Genomic DNA, 18,061 nt, shown 5'->3' with positions numbered 1-18,061 from the left:
AGAGAAGGGAAGGGAGGGAGGAAGAGAGAGAGAGAAAGAGGGAAAGAAAAGGAAAGGGTAAAGGAAAAGGGAAAGGGAGGGGAGAAAAAGGAAGAAAGAAAGAAAAAAAGGGAAGAAGGGAGGAAGAGAGAGAGGAAGGAAGGAGGGAAAGGAAGAGAGAGAGAGAAAAAGAAGGAAAAAATAAAAAGAAGGAAGGAAGGAAGGGAGGGAGGGAGGGAGGGAAAAAACTTAAGGAGGCTAAGTGTGGTAGCTCACACCTGTAATCCCAGAACTTCGGGATGCCAAGGTGGGCGAATTACTGGAAACCAGGAGTTTGAGATCAGCCTGGGCAATATAGCAAGATTGCTTCTACAAAAATATTTAGGCTGGGCGCGGTGGCTCATGTCTGTAATCTCAGTACTTTAGGAGGCTGAGGTGGGCAGATCACTTGAGTTCAGAAGTTCAAGACCAGCCTGGCTAACACGGCAAAATCCCATCTCTACTAAAAGTACAACAAAAAAAGGCGGGGTGCGGTGGCTCATACCTCTAATCCCAGCACTTTGAGAGGCAGAGGTGGGTGTATCACGAGGTCAAGAGTTCAAGACCAGCCTGGCCAAGATGGTGAAACCCCCGCCTCTACTAAAAATACAAAAATTAGCCGGGTGTGGTGGCAGGTGCCTGTAATCCTGTGGTGGCTACTTGGGAGGCTGAGGCAGGAGAATTGCTTCAACTTGGGAGGCGGAGGTTACAGTGAGCCAAGATTGTGTCACTGAACTCTAGCCTGAGAGTCAGAGCAAGACTCCATCTAAAAAGAAAAAAGAAAAAAATAATTACCTGGGCGTGGTAGCAGACATGTGTAGTCCCAGCTACTCAGGAGGCTGAGGCATGAAAATCACTTGAACCTGGGAGGCAGAGGTTGCAATGAAATGAGATCTCGCCACCGCACTCCAGCCTGGGTGACAAAAGCGAAACACCATCTCAAATAAATAAACAAATATATACATACCTACATACAAACATATAGCTGGGTGTAGTGGCACATGCCTGTAGTCTCAGCTACTTGGGAGGCTGAAGTGGGAGGATCACTTGAGCCCAGGAGTTGAAGACTACAGTAATATATGATCACATCATCGCACTCCAGCCTGGGCAACAAAGCAAGACCCCATCTCTACAAAAATAAAGAAAATTAGCTGAATGTGGTGATGCGCACCTATAGTTCAGGGAGGCCAAGGCAGGAGGATCACTAGAGCCAGGGAGATGGAGGCTGCAGGGGGCTGTGATTGTGCCGCAGCACTCTGGGCAACAGAGCAAGACCCCGTCTCAAAAAAAGAAAGAAGAAATTTAAAAAAAAAGAAAAACCAAAGAAGTTGCCCAAAGTTATGAACCTAGGGAAACTAAGGAGGCGGGGAGTCAGGGACTCCAAGGCAGGTCAGTCTCCAAGGACCTGGCTTCACAGCTTCCTTCTAGCCGGGGCCCCTTCCGCTGCTCCCAGGGCCCTCCTGGGGCTTTGGCTGCAGCTCTTCCCTCTTCCCCGCTAGATGGGGTCCTTCTCCAACGCTGCTGACTCGCCTGGGACCGGAGCCCAGGCTGTCAGGGAGGGGCCAGCTCACCCACAGGGCCTGTCCTCAGCCGGCCGGGGGTGGGAGCCGCGGCGGCCGGCCAGGCCTGGCAAGGGCACCGTGTGCCCGGGGAGCCTGGCCCACACCCAGCCCCGAGACAAGGGGCCCATTCAGGACCACCTGCCCCGCCCCCAAACAGCCACCCAGATCCAGCCCGCAGAGGGGACACACTGGGAAGCTGGGGGGTGGATCTTGGGCAACCACCAAAGGCCTCATTGTTTCCCAGCTGCCCCCCCAGCACGTGGGCAGACGCCCCCCCATCCCCAATCTTCGCCTGCCCCTTCCCAGGACCCGAACCACTGGCTCCCTTCTCTGGCCTCTGTCTCGACCCCTCGTCTCCCACACTTTAAACTTCCCCAGTCTGCAAAAGAAAAGATCTCAGGGGAGCATGAAGCGGCAGGCTGGACCCCCAAGTCTGGACACAAGCGAAGAACGAGATGTCAACCTCCAAATTCAAGTTTCTTCAGAGTTTTTAATTATTATTATTACTTTAATAACAACCTGAATCCCAGAACTTCCAGATACTGTCCACGCTCCCTCCCCTGGGCAGAGGAGAGGGGCACCTCAAGGAAAAAAGGTGGGGGTGGGATGTCTGCCAGAGAGCCTCCTACTCCCCCAGGCTGTCTACTGCTGGGGGTCCCATGAGGGAGGGTGGGGGCTGGGTTCCCTCACAGTGGGGGGTCCCTCTGATACCCCATCCTAAAGCCCTCCCTCCTCCATCAAGGCTGGGGACGATGAGGAGATGGGGCAGGGGCAGGGGCGGGGGGGGGGGTGGACCAGGCCAATGCTGAGCCTTGAACTCCCACCCTGGGGACACGGGGACATTAAAGCTGCATAGGAAGAGGGGGCAGGCGGCTGGCGCAAGGCCGGGCAGCCCCAAAGGCACATTGTAAGGGAAGGGAGGCTCAGACGGAGGGCCCATTGGGCGCGGGGTGCCCAAGCCGCGGGACCCCCGAGGAGGGCAGCTGAGCCAGCTGCTCCGGGCTGGCCAGGGCTCGCAGCAGCCCATTCTCCTGCTCCAGCGCGGCGTTCCGCTCCGCCAGGTCCCGGATCTGCTCCTTCAGCACCTCCACCTCCTCCCGGACCGCAAACATGAGGTGGGACTTCACCAAGTCCTGGGGACCCCGGAACAGGCATGGGGTCAACGGGTGGGTGACTCATCCCCTGCTCAGAGCCTCAAGGGCCGGGGTGGGAGAGAGTCCCCAGCGCCCAGAGAATGAGGGACAAAGTAGCAAAGGGACAGGGGACAAGGACAAGGGATGGAAACAGAGTCAGGGCTCAAAGACAGAGATGGGGACCAGCAGCCTGACCAGAGGCCGGGCAAAGTCAAGGGTGGAGGTGGCAGCAGGAGATGGTGGAGGATGCCCAGAGCCCAGCAGGGAGAGGGATGGAGGAGCTGGGAGTTCCTGCTCCCTGGTGAGGAAAAGAAAAGGGCTGGGGCAGGGGGACGGCTTAAGGGGACTGGGACCTCCTGGGACCAAGATGGCTTCTCTTACCATGGCTTGCTCGATTTTGTTGTCAATGCCAACCAGGCTTCCGGAGCCACTGGAGAGACACAGGAAGGTGAGGGGAGGAGAGGAGGAGAGGAGGAGCCTTCCCAGGTGCTGGCTTCTTGGACCACAGCCTCCCACCCACATCCCCCTGTACCTGTGACAGTAGAGAATGAGGGAGAGGAGGGTTTTGTCCATCCCCCTGCGGGCCGAGGGCCGCTGCCCAGGGCCCCCCAGGCCCCGGTGAGGCGGAGGCCCAGATGTTCCTCGGATGGGAGACGCACCCCGGGGAGAGCAAGGGGAAGAGACACAGCCCCTTTTTCTGGGCGGCCCCGGAGCCATCCCCCCGACTCGGGTCTCATAAGATGACACCAGGGACTTGACAGAGACCCCTGGCTGGGCCATGCCCAAGGGAAAAGCGTCCTTGGACACCCACCCCCAACAGAGAGGGATGCAGTGAAGGGAATGCCTGGGGGGCTCAGAGCCCCCCGGGCAGAGTGGGATCTAGCTGGTGCCAGGCAGGCAGAGAGGAGACAGTGCCTTGGGGGTGCTGGCCTGAAAGATATACACCACCACCCCAGGGCAAGGCCTGGCTGCTATTGGCTCCTTGGGGACACGGGGAACCCCCTCCCTTCAGCTCCTCAGTGGGCGGGAATTCCCAGACATGGTCAGTGCCAGTGTCCCCTTCTCACCCTGGCACTGATCCCAGAGTAGAGGGGAGGGGGCTGACTGAGGAAGTCAGCTGGTGGCCGGGCCCAGGGAGGGGCTTGGGGCAGAAGCCTGGGTCTGAAAGGGGAGTGAAGGGGGTGACGGGTGAGGAAGGGCCTGGCCCTTGGAGGCCCCTCTCCACCTCTCACCCCATCCTGTCCCCTCTGTCCCTCAAGGCCTCGGGAAAGAGGGTGGAGGTGGCTGGGGTGGGGGGCATTCTGATGTGCTCATGGTCTTCCATAGATTGTGAGTGCTCTCTCACCAGAAAACACCACAGGGCTCACATCATGGGTGACCCCTGGGACCTGGCCAGAAGGTCCTTGACTTCCCACAGAGAATACAAAAAATGGGAAAGTTTACCATGGCAACAGAAACTGAGCCCAGAGCCCTGTAAGACAAACAGCCTAAAGGCTGGGCACAGTGGCTCATGTCTGTAATCTCAGTATTTTGGGAGGCCAAGGTGGGCAGATCACTTGAGGTCAGCAGTCCAAGACCAGCCTGGCCAACATGGTGAAACCTCGTCTCTACTAAAAATACAAAAATCAGGCGGGCATGGTAGAGGGCACCAGTAATCCCAGCTACTGGGGAGACTGAGGCAGGAGAATCGCTTGAACCCAGGAAGTGGAGGTTGCAGTGAGCCAAGATTGTGCCACTGCACTCCAGCCTGGGAGATAGGGCAAGACCCTGTCTAAAAAAAAAAGTCCGGGCAAGGTGGCTCACACCTGTAATCCCAGCACTTTGGGAGGCCAAGGTGGGTGGATCACCTGAGGTCAGGAGTTCGAGACCAGCCTGGCCAACACAGTGAAATGCTGTCTCTACTAAAAATACAAAAAATTAGCCAGGCATGGTGGCGGGTGCTTGTAAGTCCCAGCTACTCCAGAGGCTGAGGCAGGAGAATCGCTTGAACCCAGGAGGCAGAGGTTGCAGTGAGCCAAGATTGCACCACCACACTCCAGCCTGGGCAATAAGAGTGAAACTCCGTCTCAAAAAAAAAAAAGCCTACATGCCTGGGACTTGGGTCTGGTATCTCAGAGGAAGAGAGGGCTTGAGGACGGGAAGGGAGGTGAGCTTGGAGCGGGGACTTTGGGAAGAGGAGCAACAAACAGGGTTTAGAAGAGAGCTGGGAGTCCCAGGCGACAGGGAGCTAGAGAGGGTCTAGCTGCAGTCTGGGAAGTGGCCACCAGAGGGAGACTCAGGCCTGGCTCAACAGCCCCCAGGGCTGGGCTCCAGGACACGAGGCTCTTGGTCCCATAATCTGGCGCTCTCAAGCTCCATTCTCACCGTCCAGGACCTGTACAGGCTCCTATGCCCAGCCTCATCCTCCAAGGCACCCTCTCCCACCACTTAGGCCCCAGGCTCTCTCCCTGAGGCTCCCAACCCACCCTTGTACCCCTGCAACCCTGCACCCTGGTGCTGTGTCGGGATCCCCAGTCCTGCCCTCCAGTCTCTCTCAGAGTAGGGGGGGGGAGGGGGCTAAAGCGCTGCAGCCCACATCCCTGGGCTCCCCTGTAAGCCCTCCCTCCTGGCTGTCAGACTTGCTTCCCCCGTGGGGGGTGATCAGCACTCAATGCAAGGTAACCCCTAGATGAGGTCCTGTAGCCAGGAAGGGAGCACGAGGGAGTTGGGAATTTTCCATTTCTCATCCAAGCTCTGGGTGCAGAAGGTGTTGACAGGTGGAACAACTAAGGTGGGTGACTAGGCCTGAGAGAGCAGGATGGGGTGGGTGGGGGAAGGGCACCTGGGATTTCTGGGGCGGGGTGAGGGCTGGGCGGGGAGCGGAGAGTTGAAGAGGGTGGGGTGGGTCAGCCAGCTGGAGGGTCAAAGTAATTTTTGAGCTATTTCTTGGCTTGTTTTGTTTTTTTTTTTGAGACGGAGTTTTTCACTCTTGTTGCCCAGGCTGAAGTGCAGGGGTGCAATCTTGGCTCACAGCAACCTCCACCTCCAGGGGTTCAATCGATTCTCCTGCCTCGGCCTCCCAAGTAGCTGGGATTACAGGCACGTGCCACCATGCCTGGCTAATTTTGTATTTTCAGTAGAGATGGGGTTTTTCTATGTTGGTCAGGCTGGTCTCTGCTGACCTCAGGTGATTTGCCCCCCTCGGCCTCCTAAAGTGCTGGGATTACAAATGTGAACCACTGCACCTGGCTTGAGCTATTTCAACCAGCAACACCTGGGTGGAGACAGAGCCACCACAAAAAATCCAATTCTCCCCACTCCATAAACAAACTCACAGAGACCAAAGGGGTGGATACACAGATACAGGAACACAGGCCCTGCTTGGCGGAGACTCAGGGGTAAAGATGTCAAGTAAGTTTTTCATTCTCGCCAGAGATAAAGGAATAATACAAAAGTAAACATTTGTCGGCCGTCAGGTGACTGTCTCCCATTTGTCTAGCACCTGAGAGTTTCTGACGGCACTTTCCAGTGGGACATTCTAATGCCCACTTCAAGGGACCAGAACTCTGACAACCCAGGCCCTCCCCTTGAGGACCCCTGAGTGCGGGGTCATGGGCACTGTGCTAGAATTCTTTGGCAGGGTCCCAGGGAGGAAAGGAAGAGTTGCTGAGACACGATCAACCCGCAAGCCCCAAAAGCAAGTTTGTGTGGATTAGAAAATGTCCCCTTCTTCGAGACCCTTAATGCTGTCTTCCAGAAAAATGTGACTTCAAGCATCTACTGTGACTTCAAATATGAGTGGCACCCCCTGGAGTTGTGCAGAGCATGACATGCACAGTTGGAGACTTAGCCCTGCAGGACTCTTGATTCTGGGGCCGGGACAGCCCTAGGAACTGGTCTTCCTCTTTGAAGGTCAAATAAAACAGTCTCAACATGAAGATGAGAAGAAAACGCAGGACACCTGGGAGAAATGGGGAGCCTGGGATCTTGCAGACAGGGGCCAGCCCTGTGCACCCTCCAATGTGTTCGGGGGAGCCCCCAGGGCCTAGGCCTGGGGCCAAGAAAGTGGCATCCGGCTGCCCAGTCTCTACTCCCTCCCGGATCTGTGGTGTCTTTGGGGCAGGGCTGAAAAGGTCAGAGAGGGGGAAAAGGGGGCTGGCTCCCTGCCTAGCCTGGGAGAGCTGTCCCTGACAGTTGGAGAGAGAAAAGACATTGCAGACCATTGCCAGCACCTCCTTGCTTGGGACACAGGTATCCTGGTAGGACAGTGGAGAAAGTGTGGCTTTGGGGTCGGACCCAGGCTCCAGTTGCAGTCCAGCCACTTAAACTAGCTGGGTGGCCTTGGGCAAGTTTCTAAAACCCTCCTGGCCAGCTCGGTGGCTCATGCATGTAATCCCAGTACTTTGGGGGGCAGGTGGGTGGATCACCTGAGGTCAGGAGTTCGAGACCAACCTGGCTAACATGGTGAAACCTCATTTCTACTAAAAATACAAAAATTAGCCAGGCGTGGTGGCACACATCTGTGGTCTAGCTACTCGGGAGGCTGAGGCAGGAGAATCGCTTAAACCTGGGAGGTGGGGGTTGCAGTGAGCCAAGATCATGCCACTGCACTCCAGCCTGGGCAATAGAGCAAAACTCCACCTCAAAAAAAAAAAAACAAAAAAAAACACCCAAAAAACCTCCTTCTCTGTGTCTCAGATACTTCATCTGGCAAGTGGGAGAATGGAACTGCTTTTAGGATTACAAGAGATAAGGGAGGACTGGATCCAAGGGAGGCACTGGATAAATAAATGTACCTTTTCTTTCCTAAGTCCCTGGGATCCATTCCCTATAATCCCTGGATCCCCAGGCCGGCCACCACCCCCACCCCCATTCCTTCCATCCACTTCTTCACAACTTAACCAACTACCTCCCACCTGCCACAAGGGGATAAAGATTTCCAGCCATGGCTGGACGTAGTGGCTCATGCCTATAATCCAAGCACTTTGGAGGCCAAGGCAGGCGGATCACCTGAGGTAGAGAGTTCAAGACCAGCCTGACCAACATGGTGAAACCCCGTCTTTATTAAAAAAAATTAATTAATTAAATTTAAAAAAAAAATTTCCAGCCCTGGGACGTGAGCATTCCAGATTCACCTGCACCCTCTGTACGCCCTCCCCAGATTCACCTGCACCCTCTGTACGCCCTCCCCAGATTCACCTGCACCCTCTGTACGCCCTCCCCAGATTCACCTGCACCCTCTGTACGCCCTCCCCAGATTCACCTGCACCCTCTGTATGCCCTCCCCAGATTCAGGGACTGGTCAGGCATCCTCAACTCCCTCCCTGCAATCCAGGCACTGAACATTTCAACCCACCTTCCCTCTCGAGAGGGAGATCCCAGGCCACTGGGGCCTTGTCTTGCCAGCTCTGCACACACCAGACAGGAGAGGTGGGATCTACACGCCCCATTCCTAGGGGGCAGGGGGTGGCCCAACCCAAACCCGCTGGCCCAGCAGGGTGGGGCTGGAGGGGCTGGGCTGGGACAGATCCCCAAGAGCCTTAGAGCACAGCAGGGTGAAGTGGAGGCTGGGAGCCGGACCGGTCAGACTGGGGTATGCAGGGAGGGGGTGGGACAGAAGGAGGTAGGGAGGGAGGGACAGCGGAAAGATGGAGGCCTCAGGAGGTGGAACCCTCTAAGACAGAGACAGCAGGAGGCTGGGCTGTGAACTCAATGGGGTGGGGGAGGGATGGGGAGTCCTCTTGCCAGGGAACCTCCCAAGTGGGAGGGAGAGAGGGCGGGAAATGCTGAGAATAGCAGTGATGGGGGCAGATGACTCTCCCGGCCGACCTCACACCTCGCACATTCCTGAGAGCGGGAACGGGCAGAATCCACCCTGCCCTGCCCAGCCCTGCCCAGCACTGGCACCCTTGCCCTCCATCCCACCGGCTCGAGGCCACCCCTTCTGCCAGGTCTCTATCCTCCCCAAGGCCCCAAGACTCTGTCAGTGGTGGGCTTGAGTCCCTGATCCCTGAGAGCAGCCCCCGATTTGGGGAAGACAGGAAGGAGCAACTCCCATCTGGAACGGGTCCCGCAGGCACCCACTCACCCACTCTCGAAGCCCCACCCCCAATTTCCTTCCAAGCAGGAAGTCCCGCCCCTTGAACGCCTCCCAGGGGAAGTCCCACTCCTCCCTCCAAAAGAAAAGCGGTGACTCCCCACCCCTTCTGCCAAGTTCCTATCAGTCCCTGGCCAGAGGCAGGCAGCCTCTGGCTATCTCTGACTCAACAATTCTGGGCCTCCCTTTTCAGCTTGCTGGCTTTCTTAGGAACGGTGACACCTGGCCCTGGAAACCCAACCAACAGAGCACTGTCTTCTAAAGGATGAACCCCAGAAAGTCACTCTCTGCTGTGCCGCCCCTGTCCCTTTGCCCATTCTTAGCTGACTCTGTTCCTTGCTGGCCCAATCTTAGGGAGTGGCTTTCTTGGTTCTAGAAATCCTAGGATCCTAAAGTTGACCCTGTGGGCTATCAGGATGTCACAGTCCCTTATTGGGAGAGGAAGAGGGAGATGGAACTGGGAGGAAACTAATTCCCATTCTTTTTCACCTTTTTTTTTTTTGAGATGGAATCTCGCTCTGTAGCCCAGGCTGGAGTGCAGTGGCATGATCTCAGCTCACTGCAACCTCTGCCTTTCAGGTTCTGGTTCAAGCAATTCTGCCTCAGCCTCCCAAGTAGCTGGGATTATAGGCATGAGCCACCATGCCCAGCTAATTTTTGTATTTTTTAGTAGAGACAGGATTTCACCATGTTGGCCAGCCTGGTCTTGAACTCCTGACCTTGCGATCTGCCCACCTTGGCCTCTCAAAGTTCTGGGATTACAGGTGTGAGCCACTATACCTGGCCTTTTTTTTTTTTTTTTTTTTTTTGAGGTGGAACCTCGCTTTGTCACCCAGACTGGAGTACAGTGCTGTGATCTCAGCTCACTGCAGCCTCTGCCTCCTGGGTTCAAGTGATTCTCCTGCCTCAGTCTCTCCGAGTAGCTGGGATTACAGGCATACACCACCACGCCTGGCTAATTTCTGTATTTTCAGTACAGACAGGGTTTCACTCTATTTTTGTATTTTCATGTCAGCCAGGCTGGTCTTAAACTACTGACCTCAGGTGATCTGCCTACCTCGGCCTCCTAAAGTGCTGGGATTACAGGCATGAGCCACTGTGCCCAGCCTACTTCTCATAAATATATGTTTTTCTTCTTTCTTTTTCTTTTTAGAGATGAGATCTCGCTATGTTGCCAGGGCTTGGTCTTGAACTCCTGGCCTCAAGCATTTCTCCTGCCTGGGCCGCCCAAAGTGCTGCGATTACAGGCGGGAGCCACCAAGCCCTGGCCTGATTCCCTATTCTGTCTCCAGCATGCATTTGCCAGTGGGTTCCTGGGGTTGGCCAGATGATCTCTAAATCTGCAAGAGCTCTGGAATTTGACAACAATGACTCCCTTCAAACTCTAAAAGAGGCTGTGACCTGACAGTTCCGAGCCAGGGAGTCCCACCCAGCCCTCTTCACAGAGAGGGAGTGCGTCCGAAATCAACTGTGCGCAGTGGTTATGCCCAGGCCAGGTTTCTCTGTCTAAAAGATCCTCTCCAAGTTCAACCTGGGGGAAGGACGCCTCCCAGGCAGCTTCTTATAGCTACCCCAGGTGCTGGGTGGAGAGCCTGAACCCCACGCCCCGCCACCCCACGAGGCCCACCTACCTATCGTCATCGCTGTCTAGGTGACCACTGATGGCTAACATGGAGTGGGCCAGGCTGAATTTCTGAGCTGCTACTGCTCCAAAGGGGTCTGGAGATTTGTGAGCCAGGCTGGCATCCGAAGCGAAGTAGAAGGCAGGGGAGCTGGGGCGAGAGTCGAGTGGGAACACCTGGAGGCAAAGAGGTAGGAACACATGAAGGGAGAAGAGAAAGGAACTGGCCACCTTACAACTTGCCTACTAGCCTTCATCCCTCTCCACCTCCCCACTCTCTTTGGGGGACCCAGGACTCGTGTCCCCACCACCCTTCCCTCCTCCAGCTCCAGCTCTGGGAAAGGCATTAGGGAGGTACGAGAAGCCAGAAATGCGTCAACCTGAGGCATGGGGGCAGTGACGTATGGGATATTAGAGAGGGTCTCCCAGGTGGGAAGAGGCGGGGACTGGTGGAAGAACTGAGAAGAGACCCAATGCCCCTGCTTCCCCAAGCACGGGACCCCTAATCAGAGACTACTCAGAGTGTCTGCCTTCTGTTGTTTTTTTTGAGATAGAGTCTCACTCTGCCACCCAGGCTGGAGTATAGTGGCATGATCATGGCTCCCTTCACCCTCGAATTCCTGCCCTTAAGCAATCCTCCAGCCTCAGCCTCCTGAGTAGCTGGGACTATAGGCGTGCACCATCATGCCTGGCTAATTTTTTATTTTCTGAAAAGACAGGGTCTCAGTATGTTGTTCCGGCTGGTCTCAAACTCCTGGGCTCAAGTGATCCTCCTGCCTCGGCCTCCCAAAGGGCTGGGAGAATAAGCCTTCACTCCCAGCCTGTCCAACTTCTTTTTTTTTTTTTTTGAGATGGAGTCTCACTCTATCACCCAAGCTGGAATACACTGACATGATCTCGGCTCACTGCAACCTCTGCCTTCCGGGATAAAGTGATTCTCCCGCCTCAGTCTCCCGAGTAGCTGGAACTACAAGCACCCACCACCACATCTGGCTAATTTTTTTATTTTTAGTAAAGACAGGTTTCACCATGTTTGGTCTTGAACTCCTGACCTCAAGTGATCTGCCTGCCTCAGCCTCTCAAAGTGCTGGGATTACAGGCGTGAACCACCGCGCCCAGGCTGCCCTCTTCAAATGACTCCAATGTTACCTCAAAGAGGCATTTCCTCATCATTCACTGGTCCACTGAACTGTTTCATTTTTTTTATAGCACCTAACATTATCTGAAATTAAAGTATTTATTGTGTCTCTCCCCTGCTGGAAGGTCAGTTTGCTCAGTAGCTATTTGTAGAATGAATGGATCCTCAGAAACTGCTCCTCCATCCCCTTACCCACCCCCCACTCTCACCTCCCCTCTCAAACTTCTCCGACTCAGGTGGAATTCTGCTCCTGCGCTCTGCCCTGGGGTTGTGGGGGCTGGTTGTGGAGCTGGGGGGAGGCGGAGCCTGGGCGTGGACCCGAATAGCCCAACAGGCGCTGGGGGCGGCAGCAAAAAAGGGCGGGGGCGACAGGAACATGACAAGACGCCTCTGTGAGGCCCCGGGAGGCCCCAGCTTCTCGGAAAAGCCAAGAACAGAGAGTCCAGGGTGGTTAGAGGGGCAGACAGAGGAAGGGGGCCCAGGTGGTGCCCGCTGGCCCTTCTCCACCACTCCCCTCTCTTAAGAGGGAGAAGAGGCATGAGGGGATGTGGAACAGAGACAGACTTTTGGGCAAGGAAATAGCAAAACAGATGCATGCAAACAGAAGACTGTCAGGAGGTGGGGGAAGGCTGGGGGGTAGTGGGCACTGGAGAGAGAGAGGCAGGGTCTGTGGCCCCAAGAAAAGCTCAGGCCGGACTTAAGGACAGAGAGCAGGGAGGCTGGCGGCCAAGGGGGTTTGCTTTGGAAGAGCCTAAGGACAGGGACCAATAAGAGAAACAGCATCTTCTCCCCCGGGGTGGGCGTTGAATGCAAGAGTTCAAGAAGAGTGGGGGAAGGAAGGGGGGTGCATCATGAGAGATGTGAACTTGAGGCCAGGAGGGGTGGGGGGGAGCCAGTCCTGACTGGTCCTGACAGGACCCAGACATCCAGTCCCAGGTTATTTTTATACTGTGGTTTGTGCCCAAGGCCAGGAAGGGGAAAGAGTTCGCATCCTCACACTCCCTGCCTTTCCCCAGCCCTCCGAGGTGTTATTTTCTCCCGCAGGACAGAAGTATTCAATCCCCATGTCTCTGGCTTCTCGCCCCCACCCTGGGGACCCAGGCATCCTGCCCCCCACCCCCAGCCCAGACTTGTTCCTCTTTTGGAGACAGGAAGGAGAAACAGTACGGGGACTGCATTCCTCCTCAAGTTCTTCTTGCCTGGAGGGAGTTGAGCCAGACAACTGGGGAGTGAAAAGGATCAACCAGCAAGCCCCTTCCCCATCCCAGGGAGGTGTTCCCCCCACCCAATTTCTCCATGACACTTGGCTTGCAGCAAAGCTAGAAGTGGGACTGCGATGGGTGGCTGGGGGAAAAGAAAGACCCCACATTCAGGATGGGGCTGCAGTGGAAAGAGACTGGCAGCATACAAGGCCTACCTTTTACCATTCCTCCCCAAATCCTGGCAGCTCCTACCCCAGGGACCCAGCTACCCAGCTGGGGCCTCCACCCTCATCACCTAGAGCCAGAGGAGCTGAGACCAAGACAGAAGAAGGCCAGGTGAGGAGGCCACATATGCCAGGCCACGTGAAAACCAAGACAGAATCAGAGGCCAGAGAGAAAGAGAAAGGGTGCAAAAAACAGGAAGGAGGCTGAGGCAGAAAACCAAGGAAGGGGCTTGAGAGTGACTTGGCAGGCACAGAGAAGGGGCTGTCTGATCTGATAGACAGGTGATGGAAGAGGAGGAGGTGGAGGAGGAGGAGGAGAAGGGATAGGAGGGGGGAGGAGGGGGAGGGAGGCAGAGGTAGGGAGGCCCAACATGAAGGTCAGGCCAGGGCTGAGATGGGCGAGCCCTAGAACCCAGGTCTTACCTGCCCCATCTCCTCTGGAGCACCCAACTCCATCCGCAGCCGCATGTCTACAGCCTTCCTCCGGGACAGTGGAGGGGTCCTGGACCCGGAGCCCCCAGCCTCTGCTTCCACCCTCAGGGAGGGCAGGGGTGTGGCAGCCCGAGATGTGCCCCCGCTCTCCCCAGTCCCAGGCTCTGGGGGGCGCTGCTGAGGCGGGGAAGCCGACAGTGGGGGTGTCTCTGCCTTGGCTTTTCCGGGCACCACCAGCTGGCCCAGCCCCCCAGTGAAGGAGCGGGCCTGAGGTCCGGGAGAGGTCGGCGGTGGACGGAGCCAGGAGGTGGGGCCCTGAGACAGGCCTGACTGTGGGGTGGGGGTGCCCAGGCCGAGGCTGGCCAGCTCCAACCTGGAATCCAAAGATCTGCCCCCAGCGCCCGCTGATGTCCCTCGAATTCCCTCCAGGAGGCGGCCAAAGCTGTGGGGCTCCAGGTCTCGCTCATAAACATCCACACAAGTCCAGCGACCTCGGCGATAAGGCTCTCCCAGGCCGTGGGGCAGCTTCACCACCCGGAAACGGGAGGAGGGGGCCCCAGGTGGGGGAGAGCCATTACGGGGGGTGCCCTTGCCCCCCGGATCAGGGCTGTGCTCCCCATTTGGCAGGCGGGGTGGGGGCCCGGTGGGGGGCAGTGGGCCAGGGGGGTCCGAAGCCGCTGGGCTCCCCGGGCCCTCGTAGTCCGTGGTCACGCTGGTGATTTGGAAACTACTCTTCTTCTTGCCCCCGCTCATGGTCCCTGGGGCTCAGGGCTGGGCCAAGGTTGGGGGTAGGCTGGGGCTCCTTGAAGGGGCTCAGGCACCCCTGGAACAAGGGGGCCACATGGTGGGGGCATCCGGGCCCCTGGGGACGTCTGGGTCCGACATGGCAGGAGGGCCTGGCGGGAACCGGGGGTGCCTGCTGGGTGAGGGGAGAGGAGGAGAGTGGAGGTGGCAGGAGGGGGGAGCAAGGGCAGGTTTTTCCTGCTGCTGTCGCTGCTGAACTCCAGAGCTGAGTTTGCAAACTGGAAAAAGACAGAGAGAGAGAGAGAGTTTATGTGTGTGTCTGTGTGTGTGTGTGAAACCAGTGGGCAGGCCACCTCCGGGGCTTCCTCTCCGGGGAGCAAAGTGGGGGAAGAGGAAACCGTCAGAGAACCAGAGGCAGGCAAGAGATGACAAGAGACCAGGGCAGAGGGGACCGGATCCCAGAAGGCGTTCAGGGTAGGAAGAGGCAGACGGGTCCCAGAGTTGAACATTTCTCGCTTGGGATTCCGACTCAGGGATCCTGCATTGTCCCAGGAGCTCGGACTCCAGGGCCTGGGAGAACCGGGGTGAAGCAGCTCCCCAGCCTGGCCCGGCCACCCAGAGAGAGACCTCTCCTAGGCCTCCAGCCCCCACCCTCACCCCAGCTCCCACATCTTTGGGTCAAGCCCTGCCAGGCTACCCCTCTGCGCCCCGCCCAGCCACAAGCCCTACCTCTGGGGCCTCGGCCACTGATCTGAGCCTGGGGGTCCCGGCGCCTAAGAGGTAGGGCTGTCGGTTCCCTGGGGCCTCCTGGCCCCGGGCAGTGGCGGGACTCGCAGGCGGCGATCACAGGCTGCCCCGTCCTCTTCGGGGGCCGCAGCTCATTCTGCGAGGCATCTCCGTGTAAAGTTTGCTCTCCGAAAAGAAGGAACCCGAGCCTCCTCCGAGGAGCCCAAGCGCGGCCTCTGAAGCACCAAGGGTCTGGAGACGATGTGGGAGGGGGCGGCGGAGTCCCCCGCTGCTCCCGGTGGCAGCCGGCGAGTTGGTGTCCCGAGTCTCCTCCCGCGTGGCCCCGCTGGGTCCTTGTCTCCGCTCCTCGGCTCCCCTGGGTCTGCCTCTCCGTCTTTCTCTTTCTGAGCTGTTGACAACCCCCACACCAGGAAGTCCTGCCTCCTCGGGCCTGCTGACTGCTCCTCTCCTCCTCCTCCTCCTTCCCCTCTTCCTCCCCTTCCTCCTCCCTCCCTCCCTCCTGGGGCTCCCCGCCAGCTGGCCAGGGGCCAGGCCTGCCACAGCCGCTGCTGTTGCAGTTGTTGCGGCCGCTGCTCAGGCTGCTGCTCCTGGGGGCCGCAAACAGACTCCCTTAACCCCACACCTGCCGGGCCCCAGCACCACTCTTGCAGGGAGGGGCTGCAGAGGGCGGGGCTCGGGGAGAAAGGGGAGGAGCTTGCAGGGAGGCGAGGGATTCCCTTACTTGTAGTCAATTGTTGCCCCTCTCCTAGAGACTCACCAAAGAGAGGGACGGCACAGGCCTGGAGGTGTACTGGGTGCCCCCCCAGAAGTGCCTAGTTCCTGCTGTGGGGCGGCTGTGGCTATTACCGTCATTCTCCTTTCCTTTCCACAGCAACTAAATGAGGAAGGTACTATTATTCCCCTCATTCCTTATTTTTAAAAGTGGATTATTGCCGAATACTGTGGCTCACACCTGTCAATCCCTGCACTTTGTTTGGGAGGCCGAGGAAGGAGGATAGCTTGAGACCTGTTTGGACAATATAGCAAGACCCGGCCCCTACAAAAAATAAAAGAATTAGTTGGGCATGGTGAGGTGCACCTATAATTCCAGCTACTCAAAGGCTGAGGTGGAAGGCTCGCTTGAGGCCAGGAGTTCGAGACCAGCCTGGGCAATGTAGCGAGATCCCTGTCTGTACAAAAAATTTTTAAAATTAGCTGGGCATGGGGAGGTGCACTGGTAATTCCAGCTACTCAAATGCTGAGGGAGGAGGATTTCTTGAGCCGAGGAGTTTGAGACCAGCCTGAACAATATAGCCAGATCTCCATCTCTACAAAAAATTTTTTAAAAAATTAACTGAATGTGGTGATGTACACATATAGTCCCAACTACTCAGGAGGCTGAGGCAGGAGGATCTCATGACCCCAGGAGGTCGGGCCTGCCATGAGCCAAGATGCACTCCAGCCTGGGCAACAGAGTGAGATGACATTTCATTCAGTGAAATGACATTGTTCGGGAGCCAGCTGTATTTTGCTAGACTATTTGAAATCAAATCCTGGACATTATATTATTCCCCTCTCCCCCACCCTCCTCCTTTTTATTAGAGACAGGGTCTCTCTCTCTCTCTCTCTGTTGCCCAGGATGGAGCACAGTGGTGTGATTAAAGCTCACCACAGCCTGGAACTCCTGGGTTCAAGCCATACTCCTGCCTCAGCCTCCCAAGTGGCTAGGACTTTAGACGCATGCCACCACACCCAGCTAATTTTTAAATTTTTGTAGAGGTGGGGCTGTCACTATGTCCCCCAGTATGGTCTCAAACTCCTGGCTTCAATTGATCCTCCTGCATCAGCCTCCCAAGTAGCTGGGACTACAGACACAAACTACCATGCCTGGCTACATTTCTTATAATTTTTTTGGTTTTTTTTTTTTTTTGAGATGGAGTTTCACTCTTGTTAGCCAGGCTGGACTGCAATGGTGCAATCTCGGCTCACCGCAACCTCCGCCTCCTGGGTTCAGGCAATTCTTCTGCCTCAGCCTCCTAAGTAGCTGGGATTACAAGCACGCGCCACCATGACCAGCTAATTTTCTGTATTTTTTTAGTAGAGATGGGGTTTCACCATGTTGACCAGGATGGTCTCGATCTCTTGACCTCGTGATCCACCCGCCTCGGCCTCCCAAAGTACTGGGATGACAGGCGTAAATTTTTTTTTTATAGAGATAGGGGTCTTGCTATGTTGCCCAGGGTGGTCCTGAACTCCTGGCCTCAAGTGATCCTCCTGCTTCTGCCTCCCTAGTAGCTGGGACCCAGGTGTATACCACCACACCTGGTTAATTTTTTAGTTTTTGTAGAGACAGGGTCTTACTATGTTGCCCAGGCTGGTCTTGAACTCCTCGCCTCAAATGATTCTCCCACCTAGGCCTCCCAAAGAGCTGACATTACAGGTGTAAACCATGGTACCTGGCTTCAGGGAAATTTCTAACCCCTCTTTAGGGTTAGGTAAAAATAAAACAATGCAATACCCACCCGCTTTATGTGTTTATTCTTTATCTCTTTGTCAAAAGCATCCACTCCTATTTCTCTCCCTTAAGCCATAGTAACAATGGCTGCCATAGCGCAGGTCTGTGGGCCTCCCAAGTAGTGAGGTCTGGAAAGCAGCCTCCTGCCTGCCCCTACTCCTCCAGAGTGCACCCTCTGTGCCTTACAGAACCTCTTCTCCTCTAGCAACATACAAAACACAGCCTTAGTTCCTCCATCCCCAGACCCTCCTACCTTCTTGCTGACTTGCTACAAACTATTCAAAAATGATATTTGGACAGTCTCCTTCTCTGCCTCAGGCACTGGTATCTGAGTCTAAAGTCCCTGGCACATTTTTGATCTCTGCAGAAGTGTTTGTTGAGTGAATACATGCAAAGTTTTATTATTTAATTTATATTTTATTTTATTTGAGATGGAGTCTTGCTCTGTCACCCAGGCTGGAGTGCAGTGGTATGATTTCAGCTCACTGAAACCTCTGCCTCCCGGAATCAAGCAATTCTCCTGCTTCAACCTCCCGAGTAGCTGGGATTACAGGCACCCACCACCACTCCGGGCTAATTTTTATATTTTTAGTAGAGATGGGGGGGGTCTCACCATGTTGGCCAGGCTGGTCTTGAACTCCTGACCTCAAGTGATCTGCCTGCCTCAGCC

The 18,061-nt window shown here is 56.1% G+C and overlaps 1 protein-coding gene across 3 annotated transcripts; it reads right to left on the bottom strand.

The window, feature by feature from the left end:
- Window positions 1-813: 813 nt before the first annotated feature.
- On the bottom strand, window positions 814-15,282 carry TSC22D4 (TSC22 domain family member 4). 3 transcript variants are annotated; one of them, XM_035281268.2, is made up of 5 exons: window positions 14,880-15,282; window positions 13,398-14,428; window positions 10,421-10,587; window positions 3,095-3,245; window positions 2,051-2,713 (listed from the first exon to the last, which is right to left on the bottom strand). In XM_035281268.2, the coding sequence occupies exons 2-5, from the start codon at window positions 14,157-14,159 to the stop codon at window positions 2,504-2,506; spliced, it is 1,290 nt and encodes a 429-aa protein (XP_035137159.1). In that variant the 5' UTR covers window positions 14,160-14,428; window positions 14,880-15,282; the 3' UTR covers window positions 2,051-2,503. The 3 variants fall into 3 exon arrangements, with proteins under 3 accessions (XP_078212560.1, XP_035137159.1, XP_002806628.2); XM_002806582.5 differs by having other exon boundaries at window positions 3,095-3,143; XM_078356434.1 differs by lacking the exons at window positions 2,051-2,713; window positions 3,095-3,245 and adding an exon at window positions 814-931.
- Window positions 15,283-18,061: the final 2,779 nt, after the last annotated feature.

Source organism: Callithrix jacchus, chromosome 2 (assembly GCF_049354715.1).
Source record: "Callithrix jacchus isolate 240 chromosome 2, calJac240_pri, whole genome shotgun sequence".
NCBI lineage: Eukaryota > Metazoa > Chordata > Mammalia > Primates > Cebidae > Callithrix > Callithrix jacchus.
Note: the sequence above shows the minus strand (reverse complement) of the source record. Positions and strands in the feature narration are given on the sequence as shown.

What these genes read in the sequence shown, in the direction of transcription:
- TSC22D4 (XM_035281268.2), bottom strand. Translation starts at nt 14,159, where the DNA reads ATGAGCGGGGGCAAGAAGAAGAGTAGTTTCCAAATCACCAGCGTGACC. An exon ending in CTCCAGAGGAGATGGGGCAG is followed by an intron (nt 10,588 to 13,397) that starts GTAAGACCTGGG and finishes CTTTGCCTCCAG; the next exon opens with GTGTTCCCACTCGACTCTCG. An exon ending in CTAGACAGCGATGACGATAG is followed by an intron (nt 3,246 to 10,420) that starts GTAGGTGGGCCT and finishes CTACTGTCACAG; the next exon opens with GTACAGGGGGATGTGGGTGG.